Source organism: Rosa chinensis, chromosome 5, assembly GCF_002994745.2.
Source record: "Rosa chinensis cultivar Old Blush chromosome 5, RchiOBHm-V2, whole genome shotgun sequence".
Classification (NCBI taxonomy): Eukaryota; Viridiplantae; Streptophyta; class Magnoliopsida; order Rosales; family Rosaceae; genus Rosa; species Rosa chinensis.
Genome location: NC_037092.1, coordinates 66,018,940 through 66,038,081, shown reverse-complemented (window position 1 = coordinate 66,038,081; position 19,142 = coordinate 66,018,940). Strand labels below are relative to the sequence as shown.

The 19,142-nt window shown below is 40.0% G+C and overlaps 2 protein-coding genes across 2 annotated transcripts; both read left to right on the top strand.

Annotated features, from left to right (window-relative positions):
- Positions 1–2,285: 2,285 nt before the first annotated feature.
- Positions 2,286–5,516, top strand: LOC112166926. Its single transcript, XM_024303863.2, has 3 exons — positions 2,286–2,970; positions 4,379–5,136; positions 5,227–5,516. The coding sequence occupies exons 1-3, from the start codon at positions 2,413–2,415 to the stop codon at positions 5,327–5,329; spliced, it is 1,419 nt and encodes a 472-aa protein (XP_024159631.1). The 5' UTR covers positions 2,286–2,412; the 3' UTR covers positions 5,330–5,516.
- A 6,552-nt stretch (positions 5,517–12,068) lies between these two features.
- Positions 12,069–16,068, top strand: LOC112167425. Its single transcript, XM_024304441.2, has 3 exons — positions 12,069–12,909; positions 14,080–14,852; positions 15,395–16,068. Exons 1-3 carry the CDS (start codon positions 12,175–12,177, stop codon positions 15,918–15,920), a joined length of 2,034 nt encoding a protein of 677 aa, XP_024160209.1. The 5' UTR covers positions 12,069–12,174; the 3' UTR covers positions 15,921–16,068.
- Positions 16,069–19,142: the final 3,074 nt, after the last annotated feature.

Genomic DNA, 19,142 nt, shown 5'->3' with positions numbered 1-19,142 from the left:
CATGTTAAAAGAGATAGCCCCCTGTTATTCGTATCCAACGACAGTTTTGAATAACATAAGCATGCTTGAATTGAATGATGAACCAATTTTCTGAATCACAACCTAGTCCTCTACAGAATAGCCAAAAATGTGAGGGTCCTTTTTGAATTAAACATCGACTAGGCCAAAATCAACCCAATAATCCGATTATTGGGAGGACTTTGTATGTGATTCAGATCATATGAAAAACAAATAAGGCTTGGTAGCATGAAAAATGGTGTGGGAGCTAGAAACACACTGCAGTGAGAGAATTGGACAGATTTTGGGTTTGGGGTTTCTGGAAATTGGTTTGAATAAGGGTTTAGGAAAATGGTTGAAAGCTAGACTTATGCTTGAAGGCTTGAAGTCTTGATTTGCTATAGGTGTTTCTAAGTTTTCTGAGTTTTGCTCGATTATGCTGGATTGTTTCTTTACACTGGCAAAGCTCCCCTAATTACAGTCCCAAATCTCCCTTTATATAAGCTTCATTGGGAACACATGATTTTTGGGTAAAGCATTTCTGCTTCAATCCACACACAATTCATGCCTTAAATATAGGGAAAGGGAAGCTTACTTGAGAAATGAAATTTTGGGAGGAAGAGACAGTCGCTGCAGCATTAGACAACGATTGTAGCAGAGTAGCTGCAGTGACTCAAATCCTGGAACCAAGTAGACGAGGAAGCTTGGGAACTGTGGGCTCATTGTTTAAGGAAGATGAGGATATCTCTTAACTGGTCACAAGATTTCCCCTTTCAATGACTAATAGAATGAATCAATTGTACTTAGGGATTTTCGCTAACTCTCTGTGTACTGGGTTGTTGCGGAAAAAATGTGAGATATGAGATTGTTGCAGGGGAGGGAGGTAAGACGGGAAGATGAAGAACAAAAGGGAAGTTGGGCTTTTCTAACATGGACTTTGGGTTTTAAAGGAGAGGCTGGCCCAATTCTCATGTTCACCATTTCGTTCTTAATTTAAGTCATTAGGCTTGGATTTCGGGCCCAAGACCAAATCACCAACAATACTAAATCAATACATGAGCATTATGTGTTTCCGTAACCTTCCACACCACACCCATTTTTGCAAGCCCCAAGATCGTAGTTGTGGCTTGGGTCCACACACATAGCATTATGGTTCGAGAAAATATGTAATTTTTGTCTTTTCAGAATGTAGTTTGCACGTGTATTTCTTTATCGGGGTTGAAATGTGTGTACGACATGTCTTATGCTTTTTTGGGTATCAACACTAGGAGAAACCGTACTGTGGCGAAGGCGCGGCGTTGTCGTCGAAACTGGCGATGGCGAATGAGTATTTGAGATTGTATTGCAAGGGTTTGGTAGGCGAATAGGTGGTTAGGGATTCGAAGATCTAAGACTGTGATTGTAATTTATGATCGTAGAGATAATCTGGTTTTCGAGGCGAGGATGCATTTGATGGTGGTGTGGTGATGAGCAATGAGGTTGTGGAGCTTGAGGCTCTCATTGAAGGGCTCAATACAGCTCTCATTCTGGACTTGAAAAATGTCACGTTTTTCTGTGATGGCTACATGCTTTACCAATAGGGAAAATATCACAAATGGTATCTCAAGTTTTACATGTTCGACACTTTGGTCACTCACTTTTTGAATATATCACTTTGGTTACTCAACTTTAACTATGTTAATCACTTTAGTCAGTTCATTAATTTTTTTCATTGAAACAAATTTATTTGCCACAATATCAAGGATATTTTCGACCAACCAATTGTAAAAAATTAAAAAATCAGAATTGGAATAAATGGGAGAAGTGATTAAAGTGAGAAAAAATGCACATTCGGTGACTAAAGTAATGACAGAGTAATAGTTGAGTGATCAAAGTGATATATTTGAAAGTTGAGTGACCAAAGTATTGAATGAGTCATATTTGAAAGTTGAGTGACCAAAGTATTGAATGAGTCATAGTTGAAAGTTGAGTGACCAAAGTATTGAATGAGTCATAGTTGAGTGACCATTTATGAAATTCTTCCTTATCAATATGTGAGTTTTAGCATAAAGTGATGTTTTTTTATCGATCTATTAATAAAGTCATTCCTTACAAAAATGAATAAAGTATTTGGTGGGATGGAAATAGTAGAGAATAGTCTGTTAATAACTTTCAGACCCAAAAAGAAAAGAAAAAAAAAGTCTATTAATAACTTAATTGATAATATAAATGTTTGAACGACCCTCGTAACTAATTTTGCTAGTTTAATTTCGGGAAATTAATTAGATTTTTAGAGAGAAAAAAAAATATGTTTTTGAAAAGCGAGCTTGTGAAGACAAAACAGAGTCTCATTTCCCCAGACTCCACTGTCTTCCTTCTCTGACAAGCTAACAACTCCTTCCCTGTCGCTTTCAGTGTCAGAGACCACCCTCCGTCATGGGAGACCGTACGGACGAAGACAACCTCCGCTCCATTCTCTCCGACCACCTCAGACACCTCAGGGTGGCCAAAACCCTCGAGTCCGACCACGACATGGCCTTCAATCTCCAACTGCAGGAAGCCATGGCCGCCTCTCTGGCTCTCCGACCCCCATCCACCTCTCCACAGACTCTCCACCCTCGCATTCACGACCACAATTTCGTAATCGACCTCACCGACTGGCCGGAAGCCTACTGCACGAACGACGCGTCGTCTTCGTCGAAGGCGGCGGAGGAGGAGAGCGAGTGTTTTAGACTGTATTTCAAGGGGCTTGTAAGCGAGGAGAGGGTCAAGGACATGGATGTCATTGTGGCTGGGGTTGGGGTGGCCGTTTGTGACGCTAGAGATAATCGGATTTTGGAGGCCAAGAAGAATCTGGAGGCGTTTGGTGGTGGTGAGGTTCTGAGCAATGAGGCTGCTGAGCTTGAGGCTCTTATTGAAGGGCTCAGTACAGCTCTCACTCTGGACTTGAGAAATGTCACATTTTTCTGTGATAACAACAAGCTTTACCAATATGTGAGCTAAGCATTTGTTTTTACTAATTTGCCATTCAAGTGTTGATCCTTCATTCTATGATGATGACTTGCTTTACCAAATTTTATCATTAGTGTTCAAGAGCATTTTTATCATTGTCTCTTAATTTTCATGATACTTCAGGTTCGGGCTATTGGGGATAAGTTTTGGGAAGAAGTCTTTTGTGAGGAGGAGCTGTCCAATCCGAACCCATGCCATAGGGCCATGGACTTTGTTTGTTGCAATTTTAGGTTGGAGGAGCTTTTTTGTATTTTCTTAGTAAGGAAGAAAGAATTGGTTGGAATGCCGGTAGGTTTGGAGTTGGATGAAACTAATGTGGCTTATGTAGTGTGTATTTGGTAGGGAAAAGATTGTGGGAGATACAAGAGAACCAACTAGGACTAGTGAAAAAGAGAATAGAAATTGGATAGTTATAGAAATAATTAATTTCAGACTTGGTTATTGAACTTAGAAATCAATACGAGTTGTTTGGTTAGTTGGTTTTTGATTCTGAGGTTGGGTGGGTTACTTGGATGAAGTACACATAATTCTTTGATTTGTTTAATTTGTTTACAGTGTACTGGAGTCGGTTAACTTAGCTTTGTGCAGAAGCTGCAGAGTCCAATCCCAAACAACTTGAAATTTGGTAAAATTAGCAGTTATTTTAGTAAACCTGTCTCCATTTTTGAGTTGGACTTAGCATTTTGCTGAGTTTTCTTCTCTTTTGCGACAAACTGTTATTAGCATTAATATGTACGATTTCCAAACTTAATCCCTTTTAGAAGCAATGTGGTCATGCTAGCATATTACTTTGTTATTGCAAGAAAAGTTTACAATGTGTTCATGTGTTAGCGAACTTTGTTTTTCTGTATCAAAGGATGATATCTCTATCTTTTCCGTTCCAGAGGGTTTAATTGTTTATTCAAATTGATGGTATATTTATCATGTTTATTACGATCATCATTGATGTACGTGTTTATTAAATGAGACATACTCAGTTTAACAGAGAACTTTGGTTGATGCCACTGATATAGATGTAATGCAGGACGGACTAGTTACCGTTTTCTGACTTTCAAGTATCTTATTGATATTATTTAGGTGATGATCATATTTATTCTATGAGTTCTCTAAATTAGGGCTATCATTCGTATTCTATTTAATTCAGTGCTCTATAATTTTCTGCGGCACGTTCTATAAATTGAAACATTGTAATTGTTATTGGTCAACACTTGATGAATGAACAACCTTTTCTCCATAGTTCCTACATGTCTCTCCTCCCCTGTTTATACCTTACTCTGTAACCTCATCTCTATTTCGGTTCTTCTTCTGTCTTGTCAACACTAACTCCGTCTCTCTTCTATATTTTTTTTTAAATCCTAAATGTCTTTACTGGTGCTACTTGTAAATACAGGTTACCTACAAAGTGCATCCTGAAAACTTTAAGATTGCGACATTAGTCACTCAAGTTGCTCTTCTACAAAGAAAATTTGAACATTGCACTCCTTCTCTTGTGGAACCTAGTGCCATTAAGTTTGCATTCCAATTTGCAAGAGAGGCTATAGTTTCTCAGATCACCTGGACAGCTAGTAATGGCAAGAGATTCAATGAGACTTGTGTCATTTGTTTTGAAGAAACAGATGTTACTAGAATGTTTTCAATTGAAGGCTGTCTGCACAAGTATTGCTGTAATTGTATGAAACAGCATATTGAAGCAAAGTTGCTTAATGGGAGCATGGTGCATTGTCCTCATGAAGGCTGTGAGTCTGAAGTGAGTATTGATAGCTGTGAAACATTCTTGGAGCCTAAACTTGTTCAGGTCATGCGCCAACGAATCAAGGAATCTTCTATTCCTGTTACAGAGAAAGTTTACTGTCCAGATCCCAAGTGTTCTGCATTGATGTCAAAAAATGATGTCTTGGAAAATACTAAGAATTATTTTGTTGCTGTTGAACAATCTGGTGTCAGGTTATGCATGGAATGTCATCGCTGTTTTTGTATCAATTGCAAAGTTCCATTCGACAATCATACCTGCTATGACTACAAGAAATCAAATCCTTCTGCAGAAGAGCAATTGGTGAAGTCACTGGCTAAAAAGAAGCACTGGCGCCAGTGTGTGAACTGCAGCCATATGGTTGAACTTGCAGAAGGTTGTTACCACATAACTTGCAGGTGATTAAGTCTCTTCATTTTCTGCTATGTTTAACTTTATACCAATCCGTATTGTTTCTCTCAGGTTTGTGTCCTCATTTGTCTTTGTAGATGTGGATATGAGTTTTGCTATACTTGTGGAGCTGAATGGAAGGACAAGACACCAACATGTTCCTGCCCAATCTGGGATGAGCGCAACATTATACGAGAATGATCAGGAGGATTACCATTACTGTTGTCAGATTAGATTGATCAATAGTACAATTACCACTACGGTAATGAAATTCCTTTGTCAGCAAAACTGTAGGTGCAAGAGCCTGTCTATATTCCCGTTTACATTAAAAGGATGTAGAATTGATCCACAAGTAGTTATAAAAACGAATTCAGACTGCGAAGTATCTGTTTATCCACTCTCAAAAAACTATATAGTATGCCTTTGTGATATATGTCAAGTTCATAAACAAATATTATCAAAAAGATCTAGCACTATGGGCCTTTAGGGTGGCATAAGTTATATAAAAAGTTGTTTAATAAATTATCTGAAGTAACAAAAGGTGTTTCTGACAAATTTAAAAGTCATCTTAAAATTTATATCATTTCATGGTAAAAGTTGGTAAAATACAGCTTTTATAAGCTAATAGCTAAATTCAAGCAAGGAGGTTTGGAAGCTCTATTTTTTGAGTAAGGTGTGCAAACTATGGAAGGAGCCGTCTGTCATTGATCTCTTCTCACATGTCTGTCCTATTTTGGTGGGAGAGGAGCTTGAATCTTTTGGTTATATTGCTTGGTGGCTGTGGCAAACCGGAATTTACAAAGGCATGGTGAAACTGTGTTACAACCAGCTGCATTAATAACGATGGCAGAAGAAATTTTTTCGGGATGGCAGGGCTGCTACTATCCCAAGTCAGGATGGCAGGGTGGCTGCTATCCTAGCACCATAAGATACTACAGATTCATAGCTATCAGAACTGATGGCTTAGAATATGGTGATACTTTTATTCTTCTCCATAAGGAGGAATATATACTGATACATCCCTATACATTAAGGTAAGTAATAAACAAGATATTGGACTCCTATAAGATATCTTATTACAATAGGAAACAAGATCCTAATTAAATACAGAATATTCACAGCTCATTCCAACACTCCCCCTCAAGTTGGTGCATAGATGTCAATCATGCCCAACTTGTCAAGTGAGCTGTTAAATACTTTTCCAGATACTGCCTTGGTAAGGACATCCGCCAACTGGTCATCTGATAGAACGAAAGGAAACTGAATTATCTTCCTGTCCAAATTCTCCTTGATGAAATGTCGATCTACCTCTACATGCTTTGTACGATCATGTTGAACAGGATTGTGCGCAATCTCAATTGCTGCTTGGTTGTCACAGTGCAAACTCATTGAACTCTTACTCCTGAGGCCCAAATATTTTAACAGATGTTTAATCCATAACAACTCACAAACAGCATGAACCATGCCTCTAAATTCAGCCTTAGCACTGGACCTAGCAATGACCTTTTGTTTCTTACTCCGCCATGTCACAAGACTTCCTCCAACAAAAGTGAAATATCCTGAAGTAGACCTTCTATCTACCTTTGAACCTACCCAATCAGAGTCTGTATAACCTTCAATTGTCAGTTCTTCTTTCTTGGAAAACAACAACCCCTTCCCTGGGGCAGCCTTTAAATATCTTAGAATTCGATAAACTGCATTCATGTGTTCTTCACTAGGTGCATGCATAAACTGACTCACCACACTTACTGCATAGGCAATATCTGGCCTAGTATGTGATAAATATATTAATCGACCGACAAGACGCTGATACCTGGATTTATTTGTGGGGACTTGATCTTTGTACTTAGCAAGTTTATGATTCATCTCCATAGGTGTTTTAATCGGTTGACAACCAAGCATTCCAGTCTCTGTTAATAAATCAAGGACATACTTTCGCTGTGACAATGAGATCCCCTCCTTTGACCTTGCTACCTCAATTCCCAAAAAATACTTTAGCTGCCCGAGATATTTCATCTCAAATTCTGTAGCTAAATGTTCTTGTAATTCTTTTCTTTCTACTGGATCATCCCCGGTGACCACCATATCATCTACATATACTATGAGTGCTGTTAACTTCCCTGATTTGCATTTGATGAAAAGAGTATGATCTGAGTTACTCTGTCGATACCCAAATGACTTCATAGCTTTTGTGAACCTTCCGAACCATGCCCTTGGTGACTGCTTTAGACCATACAATGACTTCTTCAACTTACACACCTCACCCACATCAGTAGGTTTGCACTGGCTCCCTGGTGGCACATCCATGTAGACTTCCTCTTCTAGGTCTCCATGTAGAAACGCATTCTTAACATCAAACTGTTGTAATGGCCAATCATAAGTGGCAGCCAAGGATATGAGCACTCGAATGGTATTGATTTGCCACAGGGGCAAATGTCTCTTGATAGTCCACTCCATACTTCTGTGTATATCCCTTTGCCACGAGCCGTGCCTTATATCGATCTATGCTCCCATCTACTTTTAGCTTCACTGTAAATATCCATCTACACCCGACAGTCTTCTTCCCTTAAGGTAAGGGCACAATCTCCCAAGTAGCATTCTTTTGTAATGCCTCCATCTCTTCACTCATTGCTTTTCGCCACTTTGGATCATCCAATGCTTCCTGCATATTTCTAGGAATAGCCACAGTGGATAATTGATTTTAGTTAGTGCATATGACTCGGACCACCTATGGGTAGACACATAATTAGCTATTGGATATTTGGCTTTTGCTCTAGGGTCCGGATCATATTGTTTTCTTGGGATTCCCTTATTAGGCCTCTGGGAATATCTAGGTTCAACAGATGTTGTAGGAACAAATGACTGAATGGACTCACTAGGATTATAAAGAACAATTTCTTGGCAAGGATTTACCTGTGGAAGGGACTCCCGAGAAGTATCCTCATGCAATGGTGGAAGGAGAGACAGAAGGGGAAAAATTAGTACCGGACTTCGACTGGTCAACGTCTTCGTGAAGCTGGTTTAATTGGTCGAAAAACTGCATTTCTGGAGGGGTACTCGACTGGTCGAACCCCTCGTTCCACTCTTCAAAAAATTGTTGCCGCGTCTGCTGCGTCAATTGCTCTTCAATGTCTTCAAGTTCAGAGAAGATCTTCTGAGGATTCTCTTCCATACACCCATTCTCCCCCTGAAGAGAAGAATCAGAACCTTGCTTTTTAAAATATGCTTCATCTTCATGAAAAGAGACATCCAAAGAAACATGAAGGGTCTTCGTCTGAGGATCATAACAACGGTACCCCTTCTGGAATTCGGCATAACCAACAAAGATACACTTCTTCGCGCAGGGATCAAGTTTGCTCCTTTGATGTTTGGGTATGTGTACATAGGCCACACACCTAAAAATTCGGGGTTCCAGATTAGGTAGTACCGGGGCAGAGACCAATCTACCCAACTTCTGCTGAGGAGTTTCGAAATCAATCACACTAGACGGAGTGCGATTGATAAGATAAGCTGCAGACTTCAATGCTTCACCCCAATATTCACAGGCGACATTCATACCAAAGAGAGAGGCACAAAGGACTTCTAACAACTGACGATTCTTTCGTTCCGCTAGCCCATTTTGCTGTGCTGTATAGGAACATGAGGTTTGGTGACGAATTCCTTGACTGCGGCAAAAATCAGCCATTGCATTACTCATGTATTCGCCGCCATTATCAGTTTGAAAAACTTGGATATTCTTTTGATATTGAGAAGAGACCATTATATGGAATTCCTGAAAGGCTTTAAATACTTCTCCCTTATGCTTCAGTAACACAACCCAAGTCATTCGAGTACACTCATCGATAAATGTAACAAAATAAGTAGCACCTGAGAAAGTAGAATACTTCGCCGGGCCCCAAAAATCGGAGTGAATAGTCATAAAGGGAATTGAACTTTTATTAAAACTTGGAGCATAAGAAATCCGGTGGCTTTTAGCCAGTTCACAAACTTCACACTTAAAATCAAAATCACTAACCACTGAAAACAAATGTGGTTGTAGTTTCCTACGATATCCAAAAGAAAGATGGCCTAAACGTCGATGCCATAACCGAACTGCTGCTCTTGCTTCTTCTACTCCCCATGTCTTGTGTACTTGTCCTAATCTATGATTGCCTTTATCTGTCAAGTCCAGGTATTACAAGTTTCCCCTTCTAACACCATAGCCAAGAATCTTCCGGGTTAGGATATCCTAAAATATACAAAAGGAAGGCCAAAAAATTACTAGACAGGATAGGGCCATAGTGATTTGGCTAACAGATAAGAGACTGTAAGCTAATGATGGGACAATAAGAACAGTATCTAAAGTAAGAGAGGGTGAAAGAGTGACAGAACCTTCCCCAGAAACTGGAGAAGGACTACCATCAACAGTAGAGATGATGGCCTGAGATGAAGGTTTGATTGAATGAAGTATAGTTGGGTCATTCGTCATATGATCTGATGCACCTGTGTCAATTATCCAAGTAGTATTACTAGAAACAGCAGTAACATTCAAAGTCTTACCGGGATTACCTGTCTGAGTCACATTAGCGGTTGCTTGTGCCTTTCCTTGATCTGGAGATGTTTCTGAAGTATTTATTGCAGCTTTGCCTCCAAGATTCTTCCGAGGCTTCTTGGTGAAACCCCACCATTCTGGATAACCAATAATCTCATAACACTTCCATTTAGAATGACCTGATTCCCCACAATGCTGACAAACTAACCCTCCAGGCCGAGATAAGGAAGAATTGTACCGAGGCCGAGGATTTTGTGGGGAAGCACTGGGTTTGGCTGAAGATGATCCAGAAGGCAGGCCTTGTCGAGGACGAGTAACAGCTAATACCGAGCCTTCAGAAACTGCTGGAGAGCTACCCATAGTCTTCTTTTGCTGATCCACCATGCAGACATAAGCATAGCTGCTCTTAAGATCTAATTTGGGCTCTTTGCGCAAAATTTCTCCACGAACCTGATCAAAATCAGAGTCCAGACCACTCAAGAAAATATGGACCCGAAGTCGGGCCATTGCGGTGCTGAGTTGAGTCACTCCCGTGACCGTGTCTTCTTGAGTTGTGCTCCTGTGATCAATCTCTTGAAAAATGGCGATCAATTCATTGTAATATGTAGAGAGAGGTCTCCCATTTTGCAGAGTAGTGAAGGACTTCCGATTCAATTCGAAAATCCGAGTTTCATCAGACCCATTATAGAAAGTTTTGGAAACAGCATCCCAGATTTCCCGAGTGGTACCAAGTCGAATGAACCTCTACATAAGTGTTGGAATCATTGAATCAATAAGCCAACTCTTGACTTTGTGGTTGTCAGTGATCCACGTATCATAGTTGGGATCTCCAAGTGGTGGCTTGGCTGCTGCTCAGGTAAGATAGCCCGCTTTATTGCGAGCACCAATACGCATCTCCATAACCTGAGACCAGAGAGAATAGTTGGTCTCATCGAGGATGACTCCTGTAGGGAATGGTGAAGAATCATTATGGTATTGAACATGAACAACTGGTGGAACTGGTGATTCAGATGAGGATGGAAGTACTTTGGTGGTTTCGTCAATGGCCATGATTTAGAATGAGGATTTGTTTTCGGGTTTCAGGACCTGTACTTGCAGATGAACACTTCGAAATTCGGGACAAATTCGGATTCGGAATTCGGGATTCAAAGGTAGGAGAGTGTTGTCCTAAGAGTTAGGATCGAACATGCTCTGATACCATATCAGAACTGATGGCTTAGAATATGGTGATACTTTTATTCTTCTCCATAAGGAGGAATATATACTTATACATCCCTATACATTAAGGTAAGTAATAAACAAGATATTGGACTCCTATAAGATATCTGATTACAATAGGAAACAAGATCCTAATTAAATATAGAATATTCACAGCTCATTCCAACAATAGCAGCCTCTCTATAGGCTGATATTGAATTTGATAGAGCACGTGACACAACACAAGGAGTCTCTGGGATTGTCGTGGTCTTTAGGGATGAGATCGGTTACACAGACGTTTCAAGGGAGCTATAGCTGTTCCTCAAGTTGGGAATCTATCAACAAGATCTATTGAGGTTGTTGCACTACTTCATGGACTTCGGTTTGCTATTCATGTTGGATTCAGAAACTTGGAGATTAAAGGCGATGGCCTCACTATTATTAGTGCTCTGCAAAATGATAGTGATGATTTGAATTTGGAAGGTCATATCTTGGATGAAATTAAGTCTTTTAAAATTTGTAGTTGGCATTTTGTGAAGCGATTAAAAATTAGTCGGTCTTTTCTTTGTTTAGAATCAGGGTCTGCTTGGTTTCATGACAACATGAACTTTGAGTTTGAAGTCTAAAGTGGTAATTATTATTTCACTATCTCCTTTATTTGAGAGTGGATGGTAAAACGTTTCCACCATGTCTCATTGTAATATTTCATTATAAATGAAATTCTAAGTTCAGTTATCCTAAATTGACCATCCAACTTTATATTTATAGTATGGTGCCTTTGGCATTCTAAAACCATAGCATTGACCACCTTTTTATGATTAGGAAAAAAGGCCACAACGAGCTCATTATAAAAAAGTCATAAGCGGCTACAGTCAAAATGATCATTAGTTAGTAAATAATTAGAAATTTTCAAGGCGATTACAACAGCGAAAACTTCACCGTACTATGCTTTGAAATATCATTTAGGGGTAAGTCCTTAGGATCACATCTCCAGGACTCCAGGCGATTACAAATATATATATATATATATATATATATATATATATATATATATATATACACGAAAATGTTCACCTAGAAAATAAAGAAAATATTGTGGGATCATGAAGAAAAAAGAAAATAAAGAAAATAAATTTAGAGAAAAAAAAAAGAAAAAAGAAAAAAAGGATGTCAATGCAAAGTCAATCTGCAAATGTGGAAGGAATCAATTCCCATAGAAATTCCACTTTGCATATTTCCCTTCGTCTCTTAGTTCTCTAGCAAACCTCTCTCTTTGAAAGCGAAACCGTCTCCCAAAACCTCACTCTCATCAATCATCATGGCCACCCCTGCGTACCGAGACGACCTCCACACCATACTTTCCGAGCAACGCCGAGAGCTCATGGCCGCCAAAACCCTAGACTCCGACCTCGACATCGCCTTCAGTCTCCAAATGCAGGAAGCCATGACGGCCTCCCTCTCTCAACAGCCCTCGTCTTCGCGCCCTCCTCCTCCTCCGCCGCTCATCCACGACGAATACGACGACGTATTGGACCTGGCCGTCGCGCTCATGCTCGAGGACGTCCAGAAATTCGCGCAGGAATACGACGACCACGAGCGGTCCCTCTTCGAAATAAGCCAGGCGAAGGAAGACCTCGACCGTCGGATTCACGATCAGAATTTCGCCGACGAGGTCCGCAACGTCCCGGAGGACTATTGGAGCAAGTACGGCGATTACTACGAGAAGCCGTACTGTGGCGACGGCGCTTCTTCGTCGTCGTCGAAACCGGCGGTGGAGACTGAGTGTTTGAGGTTGTATTGCAAGGGTTTGGTTGGCGAAGAGGTGGTTAGGGATTCGAAGGTGGTGGTGGCTGGGGCTGGGGTTGCGATTTGTGACCCTAGAGATAATCTGATATTCGAGGCGAGGAAGAATCTGGAGGCGTTTGATGGTGGTGTGGTGATGAGCAATGAGGCTGTGGAGCTTGAGGCTCTCCTTGAAGGGCTCAATACAGCTCTCACTCTGGACTTGACAAATGTCACATTTTTCTGTGATGGCTACATGCTTTACCAATACGTGAGTTTTAGCATCAAGTGTTGCTTTTTATCAGTCTTGTGATTTTGGTATTTAATTTCATTCGACGTTATTGGTTTGCTAGCTAATTGTTTATTTTGTTTATTGTTCAGTGTTCAGTGATTCGCATGTAATTGTATGTAGCTTTCATGGTTCTTTATATTTTGGAATCTTTGGATGATTTTGGTTTGGTTGCTGGTGTGCTTTGTTTGCTGCAATCTTTGGTTACGTAGACATGGGAAAGCTTGTGTATTTGGTAGGGTTTGGTAGTGGATATGAGAAGTGGGTTTCTTAGTTGAACAGAGTTCTCATTGTGACTTGAAAAAAATGCCATCTTTTTCTGTGGTGGCTACACGCTTCACCAATATGAAAGCTGTAGCATTGTATGTCTTGAAAAATGTCATCTTTTTCTGTCATTGGGTGTTCTTATTGCTGGTTAATTAGATGTGCACCAATTCACATGTATCAGAATACTTCTTTCTTTTTGGAAGTTTTGGGTTTAATTTATGTTTGCTTACTGCTCTGCATTCCTTGCTACAATCTTTGGTGGCTCAGCCAGGGGAAGTAATTGTGTATTTGGTAGGTTTAGACGTTTCATAAGTTATGTAGGGAAAAGATTTTGTGCAATTCCAGAGCACAAAATGGACAACTATGACAATTGTGACAAAATGACATCAATCTGGTTTTCTTTCTTGGTTTTTGGCTGTTCTGTGGTTGGATTCTGTTATTTGGTATTATGCCATTTTATTGGTGGCACCATTTTGGAATTGATTAACTTAACTTTGTGCAGATACTGTAAGGTCCTTGCCATACAACTTGAAATTTTGGGGAGTTGATAATCATCTTAACAAAACTATCAACAAAATTTCAAAATTGCTATGTTAAACATTTCTGAAGTTTGCTGCACCTTATTACTAGTAAATATAGGGTAGAATTTCAAATTTCACCTTAAGCAATGCTGCAGTGATGCAGGTGTACCATTATGTTGTTGGAAATTCTTAAGTTGTATTGATGATGTATTATTCTGTTATTGCAGTATAATATATACTATTTCTATTCCACAGGATTCAAATAATATCCATAAACTTCATGTGTCTAGATTAAAAGATGCTGATAAACTTAAAATCTTGTTTCATGCTACTGATATAAAGGAGCTACTGTTCATAAATACAGGTTACAGGCAGAGTGCTTCCTGGGAACTGCAAGATTGCAACATTAGTCAATCAATTAGGAGTTCTACGAAGAAAATTTGAATATTGCAGCCCTTCTTTTGTGGCACGTAGTGACATTAAGTTTGCATTTCAATTTGCAAGAGAAGCTATAGTTTCTCAAATAACCTGGCCTGCAGAAACTAGCAGTGGCAAATCTTTGAAGGAGACTTGTGTAATTTGTTTTGAGGACACTGATGTTGGTCGAATGTTTTCAATTGATGGTTGTCTGCACAGGTATTGCTTTTCTTGTATGAAACAGCATGTAGAAGTTAAGTTGCTTAATGGGCAGGTGGCACAGTGCCCTCACGAAGGCTGTAATTCTGAGATCAATATTGACAGTTGCGTACAATTCCTGGCACCTCAACTAGTTGAGGTTATGAGCCAAAGAATCAAGGAATCTTCTATTCCTGTCACAGAAAAAGTTTATTGCCCAAAACCCAGGTGTTCTGCATTAATGTCCAAAAAGGAGGTCTTGCAATATACAAGCAGCTTTTATGCGGGTGCTGAACAATCTGGAGCCAGGAGATGCATGAAATGTCATTCCTATTTTTGTATCAATTGCAAGGTCCCATGGCATTCGGACATGACATGCTATGATTACAAAAGATCGCATCCCTATCCCCTTGCAGAAGACCAGTTGCTGAAGTCGTTGGCTACAATGAAACACTGGCGCCAGTGTGTTAAGTGCAAGAATATGGTTGAACTCGCAGAAGGTTGTTACCACATTACTTGCAGGTGCTTTACTAACCTCCCCTTCTCTCCTATTTCACATGTCTTTTGTCTTTTGTTATTGACTTATTATTGTCATCTTAGGTAGAACCTTAAAACTAGTACATTTTTGTGTGGAATAAAGCAATGGAAGCACATATACACCCACTGAAAGCAAGATGATCTAGGTAGCTAAATGGTAGCAACTTGAGTGCGAGAGTGGATTTAGCTAATGACTGTAGCATAATAGTTTCTGAGTTCTTACCTGTGAACACAGTGTCACCATCCAACCAAAAAAGAGCCAATCACTGCATGTTGACAATCTGATTTTTGCTGTTGTTCAATCCTGATGATATCTACACAATATGCCAAACCGAAATTGAAACAAAGCTTTTTTACTAGCCGAATTTAAAATTTGAATGACAAATAAAACTAACAAAAAAATTCGTTTTTAAAAAAAGTTTATGGTAACAATAGCACAGCAGAACCAAATTTAGCATCACAAAAGAATTCCAAGTATTACTTTACTGATCCTTGTGGTTTGTCCCATACTTGCATTGTCTTTGTAGATGTGGATATGAGTTCTGCTATACTTGCGGAGCTGAATGGAAGGACAAGAAACCAACATGTTCCTGCCCAATCTGGGATGTGCGCAACATCATACGCGAACAGCCACGACAAGTCCGGCCCATTATACTTGAGCAACCACGCCAAGTTCCCCAACAACTGCGGCAGCCCATTATGCCACGGCAGGTGCAGCCTATCAGACTTGAACACCAACGACAAGGCCAGCCCATTAGACATGAACAACCACAAAGGTTTCAAGTGCAGCAGCCCATTATGCCACAACAAGTACAGCATGTCATACATGAACAGCCACGACAAGGACAACCTGGACGTGAGCCACCTCAACAACTGCAGCCCAATATATATCAGCAGCACCGACGTGGACAGCCTGTTGTACATGAACAGCCACGACAGGCACAGCCCATTAGACGTGAACAGCCACGACAGGTACGGCAACAACAGAATTATGACTACAATGAACAGCCACGACAGGTACGGCGACAAGATGATTACAACTACTATGGCTAGTGTATCAGATTAAAAGCGGTTTAGGCTAAATATCCTTGTGCAGTCTCCTTTTCATTGGTTTTTTTCATAATGGTTAGTGCTAGAGCAGTGGGAATGACTGAAGATGAGACAATATAATTTGGCACATTGTGTTTTTCTGAGTCTTTTAGACAGGTAAATTGACCCATGAGTCCCTTCAGGACGCACTCTAAGTTTGAATTGAACAACCACCAATGGCGAAGCACTTTTGCCATAAGAAACTATACCATGAAGGTATACCAAATGCAGCGTTGCAGCATGTAGGATACTTGCAATCGTAAAATGGGAATTTAACCTGAGAAACGTAATGTCATAGACCGAGTCCACGAAGTTAGGGCATTTCCAATCATGGTGCTCTGGTCTAATTTTTAATTTCTTATTTTGTTGAAATGGATGGCTAAAAGCCCAAAAAATAATAGACTAAATAACAACTATTCGTGGCCTCTTGTTGTAGTTTTTCACTTTTTCTTATCACTTTCAATAAGTGTGCGTGCCAAAGCTAGGCTGTTTGAAGAGAGATTTGCTTTCCAGTTAAGCTGTAAAGGCAAAATCAGTTACTTTATGCTTCGGAAACTTGGGCTCTGGTGTATGTAGTATCTTGACAGTGATTATGTGAAGTCATGAGAACCTATATATGAATATTCATTCCCCTTTGACCACAAAAAGAAAAGAAAAAGGAGTAGTCATCTTTATCTTCTTTCAATCTCTGGTGAGGATGCTCAAAGTGATGTAGACCCTAGTTTAAATAATTTTTCATTTGAGCAAGTCTATTAGTCACCATATATATTACATTCTCTGTAGACGTGTAATTTGACAGATCCGATTACTGCAACTTGATAACAAGTCAAGAAAAGGATGTGTATCATCTCAATGCTCCTGTTAAGAACTTCACCACTAAATAAAAATGGCACTCCCCAATAATACGAGTAAAATTAAAGTTGGAAGCCATTATTAAATCAAATTACATAATCAAACTTCAGCCGCCAAAATTTCTCCTATATCCACATTTGCAGAGAAGCCAGAAATCCAATCATCTATTTCTGACAGATGTGGGAAATTTATAACAGGTTGTAGGGTTGTGATCATCTCCCATGTAAAATGAGGCTGACCACAAGGAAGACCATTATGAACTATTCCTTGTTGTCATCTTTGTGTCACGATTGGTGATCACTTGACTGTAACGTGCCCTGACATGGATTCCGGTATGGGTGCCGAGGCCATGGATAACGAGGATTGGGATAAGGGTGACTTCCCAGAGCATAAAGGAAGCGCCGGCTGCATAGAGTGCCAATTTTAGCTAGTTCCTATTGAGGATGCTGGCAGACACGGCGGATGGTATTTCGGTAGCGGTGTTTTACACTACGGTGGTGGTAGAAGACAGAGAAGGCGGCTGGGCTGATTGGACTGCTGCCAACGGCGGCCTAGATGCAGGATGCTGTGGGGTGTTGCTATCCTATCAGTTGGGCCAGCTCTGGCTAAGGTTTCACAAACGGTTCTTGCCTAGCTGGGTTTATTGGGCTGCCATAATGGGTGACGGCCTCAAGAATGGTTGCTGGATTGGGTTGTCTTGTGACCAAAGGGAATTAAAGGTTTTTTCTTTGGGTCCTTGACCCAAAGCTCCAAAATCAGGGAAAATTATCTCACTTACCCTAGCAAGAGATTTTTATTCATACTTAATCTATTTCAAGCAAAATATCAATTTTACCCTTAACCAAATTGTTTATTCCCTCGATATCTCTCCTCTCTCTGATCTCTCTCTCTCTCTCTCTCTCTCTCTCTCTCTCTCTCTCTCTCTCTCGTCGTCCCAGTCAAGACAGTCGGAGCAGGGGTACTTGCCGAAGTCTCCGATTATTTCCACCGACCTCATGAACATCGGGCTCGTCATCGACTTCATCCGCCAGGAAGAGCCATCGCCTGTGGAGAATCTCGCGGCGCTCCAGAAGATTCTGCCTCTCCGGTTCGTCCGCCTGGAAGAGCCACCATGGTGTCAGATAGGCGTCTACTGGGCAGAAGTTTTGAAAGAAAAAAATTATTGGGAGGTAATACAGGGCTATTGGAGGACAATAGACGTTTTGAATTGATGTAATCTTCTTGTTTTTTCTTTAATCAAAGTTTTATTTGTCTAAATTTAGGGATATTAGTTCTAATTTCGGCGATTGAAAATTCTATTGGAGGGCAATAGACGTCTATTGGGGGGCAATAGACGTCTATTGGGGGCAATAGACGTCTATTGGGGGGCAATACATGGCTGATAGACGTCTATTGCCCCCTAATAGACATCTATTGGGGACAGTAGACGCCTATTGGGGGGCAATAGACATCTATTGGGGGCAGTAAATCTTTTCGGTGAGGTTTTCAGAAATTCCGGTCTGCGGCGACAGATGACCGGATTCCGGAGGCCGGTGACCGAGCTTCGGCGAAGTCCCCTATGGTTTCTCTCTCTTCCATTCTCTCTCTCTCTCTCTAAGTAACAAAGATGAGGGTAAAATGGTATTAAAAAGAAAATAAAAACAAAACAAAAAATCTTAATGGGGTATTAGAGAAGACCTCCTTAGAGTGTTTTGGGTAAGAGAGATCTAAAAAAACTTAATAGGGTAAGTGGGAAAAAAATCTCTAAAAATGGGGTAAATGGACAAAAACCCTTTTTCTTTATAGATGACGGAGTTGAGGATGGATTTCCGCCCTTTACTCCTAGTACTTTTTTATTTTCTAGGTTTCAAAGATCTAGCTACTCTAATGAATTTCTATTTACTTCGGAGTGCTAAGTTTTTTGTTAGAATAAAAGTCCATGGACTTTCAGAAATGTGGGTGTATTAAGGGTATTGGGAGCTTGTTTTTCATAATATGTGTTTGTACTCTGTGAGTTGGCTTCTTCTGAAGACCCCATAGAGATGGGTCAATTTTGTATTGCTTGCTGAATTTTGATACAATTACTGATCTCCTTCTAAAAAAAAACATTTACATAAACACTAGAAAACAGTATACAAGCTAGACAGGTGTAGCTTCATGTTTGTTCAAATTACATGTATATTTGATCTGGGTTAGTTTCATGCGTAGCTTAATGTAACTTGATTTTTTTTTTTTAATATCAAACCCTTCTTTCAATGCAATCTGCTCAAAAAAAAAAATCAAGTTACATTAAGCTACGCAAATAAAGTATGGTTATCTATGAACAAACTGCAAATATTTTTTCTTAAAAATGAT